Genomic DNA, 6000 nt, shown 5'->3' with positions numbered 1-6000 from the left:
AGTTCTGCAACTTTATACACGTGAGAGACTAAGCCACTAGTGTGAGGGGGTTTACAGGTCCCCACTTGCTGTTTCCCAGTATGGTGAAGTTAATTAAATTTTAAACTGTTCAAGGGGTTAGAGTCCTGTTTACCAATCTTTTACACCAGCTGCCATCAGTTCACTTCCCCTGCTCATCTGTGATCAGCGTGGATCCACCTCCTAAAATACAAGTTGTTGCCTCCTCTTGTTTGACATACCTCTGACCAGATAAGAACATGGAAGGACAATTTCTAGGAGAAATATAAGGCTGCTTACAAGAATTCAAGGGGTTACAAAAATCCAAGTAATAATAATTATTGTTATTATGGTATTTGGTAAGCACTTACTATGTGCCCAGCACTGTTCTACACACTGAGGTAGATACAAGGTAATCAGATTGTCCCATGTGGGGCTCACAGTCTAGGGACGGTCTCTATATATTGCCAACTTGTACTTCCCAAGTGCTTAGTACACTGCCCTGCACACAGTAAGCGCTCAATAAATACGATTGATTAATCCCCATTTTACAAATGAGGGAACTGAGGCACAGAGAAGTTGTCACACATCAGAGAAGTGGCAGAGCTGGGATTACTGCCTGTTGTTTTGTTGTCTTTCCTCCCCCTTCTAGACTGTGAGTTTGGGTAGGGATTGTCTCCTATTTGTTGCTGAATTGTAGTTTCCAAACGCTTAGTACAATGTTCTGCTCACAATAAGTGCTCAATAAATACGATTGAATGAATGAGCGATTAGAACCCATGTCCTTTGATTCCCAAGCACGTGCTCTTTCCACGAAATTATGGTAGTGACTAGCAAGGAGTCAAACGGAAATTTACTTTTTTTTTTTTTTTTTCAATTCTACTTTTGGTTGAGTTAAGACAGAAGCTATGTGGGTTCAAGCTAGGGACACTTCCAACCAATTCAAACTGATTTACATTGGAACACGTTATGGAAGTAATTGGTTTGAGGTTCAGAGGAAGTTGAACTTTAATAATGGCTTGAGGAAACCATAATGGTTTGAAGCAGTGTGAGCCTGTTGTTGGGTAGGGACCGTGATGATTTGTACTTTCCAAGCGCTTAGTACAGTGCTCTTCACAGAGTAAGTGCTCAATAGATATGATTGAATGAAAATGGATGATAGCAGGAAAGATCATGGAACTGGGAGGCTGGAGACCTGGGTTCTAATCCCAGCACCACCATTTCCTCTAGACTGTGAGCTTGTTGTGGGCAGGGATTGTCACGTTTATTGTTGTATTGTACCTTCCCCAGCACTTAGTACAGTGTCCTGCAGTCCGCAAGCACTTAATAAATACGATTGAATGAATGAATTTCCCTACTGTTTGATCTTGAGCGCTAATCCTCTGCTCATCTGTAAAATGAGGATTAAATACCTGTTCCTCCTCTTCCTTAGACTGTGAACCCCATGTAGGGCAGGCACTGTACCCAATTTGATTCTGTATGTGCCTCAGTGTTTGACACATAGTAAACCCTTATTATTATTATTACTATTATTAATAAGCAGTGTAGCCTAGAGGAAAGAGCCTGGCCCTTTGTTCTAATCTCAGCTCTGCCACTTGTCTGCTGTGTGACCTTGGGCAAGTCACTTAACTTCTCTGTGCCTCAGTTTTTTCATTTGTAAAATGGGGATTTAATACCTATTCTACATCCGGTTAGACTGTGAACCCCAGCACTTTGGTCCTTGGAACATAGTAAGCTCTTAACAATTATTATTATTATGAAACTGGAAGAATTTCCTGTCAGGAAGCATTGCTAAACACAGGAATACATTTCTGGGAAGAAGGTAGACCCTTAGTACAGTGCTCTTCACACAGTAAGTGCTCAATAAATATGATTGAAAGAATGAGTATTCAGAGGATTGTAGCCCAGTTCACATGAGATCAGGACTCTTCCCTGCTGCCAATCAGTTAGTGTATTTATTGAGTACTGTGTGCAGACCACTGTACTAACAATAAACAGACCACTGTTTATTATATTGTACTCTCCCAAGTACAATAGAACAGACACATTTGCTCACCACAGTTTGCTTAGTCTAGAGGGGAAGAGAAAAACTAATATAAATAAAATTACAGATATGTTCATATGTACTGTGGGGCTGGTGGGGGGGATGAATAAAGGAGGCAAGTTGGTGAAACAGAAAGGAGTGGGAGAAGAGGAAAGGAGGGCTTAATTAGGGAAGGCCTCCTGGAAATGTGCCTTCAATAAGGCTTTGAAGGGGGGGAAGAATAATTGTTGGATATTGGGGGGTGTAGAAAGGGGTAGCAATAGAATAGCAAGGAAGGGTTAGCATGGCCCTATGGGAATCATACAGGAGGGGAGTCAGGAGAAACTTGCTTCCTATCCCAGCTCTGCCACTTGAAAGTTGTGTGACCTTAAATGGTTTCACCAATGTGCCTCAGTTTCTTACTCTGTAAAATGAGGATAGGATGTCTGTTCTTCCTCCATTTTTTTGACTGTGAGCCCCAGGTCAAGGACTGAGACTCTTGCAGGGGTTGCTACATGGAAAGACAAGCAAGCTCTGAGGCAGTTGAGGTGCCACAGATGAAATGCAACAGTTTGTTGCTTTAAATTCTCCTCCACTGCTTCCTCTTCCCATTCCTCCCAGGAGGTTTGCAGCTCTCCACAGCCTTGCCAAACTAACTCTGACAAATCATTTTCCTGCCCTGCCTGATCATTGAGAAACTCTGGTGACTTTTTTTTTCCCCTTTTCCTTTTTTTTTTTTTTTTTTTTTTGAGAGCCAGTGCATAAACACATTTTATTGAGCAGGACTCTGTCATAGAGAAGCGGAGTGGTCTTGTGGTTAGAGCACCAGCCTGGGAGTCAGGTCCATCTGACCAGAGTTCTAATCTTGACTCTGCCACTTGTCCGCTGTGTGACACTGGGCAAGTCACTTCACTTCTCTGGGCCTCAGTTACCTCATCTGTAAAATGGGAATTAAGACTGAGCCCCATGTGGGACTGGGACTGTGTCCAATCTGACTTGCTTGTATCTACCCAAGTATTTAGTACAGTTCCTGGCACATAGTAAGTGCTTAACGAATATTACCCATTGCCTACTCTGAGCACAGTACTAAATGCTCTCCTAATTCCCATTCCTGACCTCTTTCCAGGAGGCCACTGCTTTCATGTCCAATCCTCACCCACCTTCAATCAATCGTATTTGAATGCTTACCGTGTGGAGAGCACTGTACTAAGCGCTTGGCAGAGGGCCCTTTAACAGAGGTGGTAGACGCTTTCCCTGCCCCCAAGGAGCTCAGAGCCAGGGGGTGGAATGGGGGGGCGGGAGGAGGTCTCCCAGGCAGAAATGGCACTGAAAGGGTGAAGCCCCCCTCCCCCCTGCCCAATAATAACCTCCCTGGCTTGTGTCGAGGTTATTCCTGGTGGCGGGGCGGAGCTCCCAGCCCAGTCCTTTGCCCAGAGAGAGCCACCATGAGCAGCAAGAGAGACGTGGTCGTGATCGGGGGAGGCATCTCAGGTCAGTGCCCACCTCGACCCCCCGCCCACCTCATCCCCGGGGGTCGTCCGAGCTCGCCCACCGCCCCCCTGCCTTTCCAGGGGGTCATCCAACCTAGTTCCCTGCACCCTCCCCCTGTGCCAGCCCCCTCCGGGGGTCTTCCGAGCTGGCCCCCGGCCTAGTTGGGGTGGGACCACGTGGATGGCTTTTCTTCCCCCCCCCTCTCCGGCCGGTCCTGGGGGGGATGGGGGGTTGGATCCGTTTCCTTCCCCTCTTCTCTCAATCCTGGTGGGGGAGGGAGTCGGGACTCCAGCACTGCCTCTTTCCAGAAGCTGGAGGAGACCCTGTGCCCTTGGCATCTCCCCGCACCCCTCTCTGGCCTGCAGAAGGACACAGGGCTTTGGGGAGGGGGGTGTCTCCCCACCCCCGCACAGATGCTCGAGGACTGGGCATCACCCTCCACTGGGCCCTGCTGGGCAAAGCCGGATGAAGGTGGGCAGAAAGCCCGAGATAAAGAAAGGTGGGAATCCCTGGGGACCAGTTGCCTTCATCAGGCTTTTCCTGGGGGGGCGGTTAGCAGGTAGTCTTCCCCATGGGGATGGTCAACCAGGACAGCCAGCCAGCTGATGCCCCTTAGCCTGGCCATTCGCCTACAAAGACACATTTTAAAAATTGTACTAAGCGCTTACCTTGTGCCAAGCACTGTACTAAGTGCTGAGGTAGATACAAACTAATCAGGCTGGATCCAGATCTTCACCTTGCCTTATTTGGCTTCCATTAAATCATGGGCTATTCGAGGGAGACTGGTAGGAACCATTTCTTCTGTCTCTGAGCTGCTTCTCCCTTCAGAAGAAACAGCTTTAGGCTTCTTGAAAATCATTTTGCTGGGAATATGCTGTATAGTTTTGGCCCTTGAGGGAGTCACTCATATTTTTGTTTTTCAGGTGACATGACAAAACAAACCATAGAAGTAAAATGATTTTTCTCAATGTTCCAGCAAACTAGCAGTAGGCAAGTTTAACATGCAGACCTCTCCGACTTCTCCTCACTGCCCCCCCAAACTGAACAGGAAAAAAAAATGGTAGAATTGCAAGTTTTTAAATATCAACTTCTAAAATCTAGAACTGGGTAATATATCATTTTTTTTATCCAGTGACCGACAGCCCTTCTACCTTTGATCTTAGACTATGAACTATTTCTCTAGATCATATTAATTATTAAACGTGTAGGGCTCTGTTTTCTGATTTTTTTTTTTTTGTTAGCAAAATGTCCCTTTTATTAGATTACCTAAGTAAGGTACATCTGGTTAATTCATAACTAAATCTTTCATACTGAACTGTTATAGGAAATTGTATGATAGATCTCTTTACCTTGTTGCTTAGAAGCAATATGTGTTTGCTCTATGTAAATACTTCTGCATCTTCCGTGTGAAGCAGATTTCAATCAGTGGTAGTTAGTACTTACTGTGGGCAGAGCACTGAACTAAACACTTGGAGAGTATGATATAATAGAGTCCCTAGACCCAATCCCTGCCCATAAGAAACTTAGTCTAGAAGAATATAAGTACCAGGACACCAATCTGGTGAGAAAATAGCCCAGTAAGTCTCCAGCATGTTTTATTTACAATGTCTGATTTTTGGTGGTGGCAGTCATGATATGGGAAATATCTTGGAATCCAAGCATTTTGTCTATAATTTATACATTGACCACACATGGGTAAAACTCCAGGCAATAGAGCTATCTTCTGTTTCATTCATTCAATCATATTTATTGAGCGCTTAGGAAGTACAAGTTGGCAACATATAGAGATAGTCCCTACCCGACAATGGGCTCACAGTCTAGAAGGGGTAGACAGACAACAAACCATGTGGACAAGTGCCAGGTCATCAGAATAAATAGAAATAAAGCTAGATGCACATCATTAACAAAATAGAATAGTAAATATGTACAAGTAAAATAGAGTAATAAATCTGTACAAACATACAGATGCTATGGGGAGGGGAAGGAGGTAGGGCTGGGGGGGATGGGGAGGAGGAGAGGAAAAAGGGTACCTAGGATACCTGGTACTGGGAAGTCTGATGAATTGAGGGATGGATTTTGTATGTGGACCATACCTGGGCTCATTCATTGGAAATGTAGTTGGGCTAATGTAATTGATTAAACACTAGATCTGCTATTTTTTGTTTAACCTATTAGCAGTTCAATGGATCAACTAAATCAGTAAAGCATGTGAAAGAGACAGTTTCACCTTTGTCAATGAAATGAAGATTTGCCGTCATATCAGATTCTTGGGGGTCATTCCTCCCAATCTGTTCTTCCACCACGTTGAGTTTACTGAATTGGTACGACTACCGGGATAATCCATTTTAAATACTATATTTGTAATGTAGTAATAATGTAGGCCTATCCTATACTGCACTACTTAACTGTCAGTGCCTAATGCAGATGAGGCTGGTACAGAATCTCTGTAGTCAGATAAGCCATTAACTGGGAGTTATAGTGGGTTATCA

The 6000-nt window shown here is 44.6% G+C and overlaps 1 protein-coding gene across 1 annotated transcript in view; it reads left to right on the top strand.

Annotated features, from left to right (window-relative positions):
* The first annotated feature begins 3405 nt into the window (after positions 1–3405).
* The window catches only part of LOC119940154 (amine oxidase [flavin-containing] B-like), a 42733-nt gene continuing 40138 nt past the window's right edge, over positions 3406–6000 (top strand). Inside the window, exon 1 of the mRNA XM_038760229.1 lies at positions 3406–3511. Coding sequence (XP_038616157.1) covers positions 3466–3511 — 46 coding nt within the window. The 5' untranslated portion in view covers positions 3406–3465. The remainder of the gene's footprint in view (positions 3512–6000) is intronic.

This window comes from Tachyglossus aculeatus, chromosome 18, assembly GCF_015852505.1.
Source record: "Tachyglossus aculeatus isolate mTacAcu1 chromosome 18, mTacAcu1.pri, whole genome shotgun sequence".
Lineage (NCBI taxonomy): Eukaryota > Metazoa > Chordata > Mammalia > Monotremata > Tachyglossidae > Tachyglossus > Tachyglossus aculeatus.
Note: the sequence above shows the minus strand (reverse complement) of the source record. Positions and strands in the feature narration are given on the sequence as shown.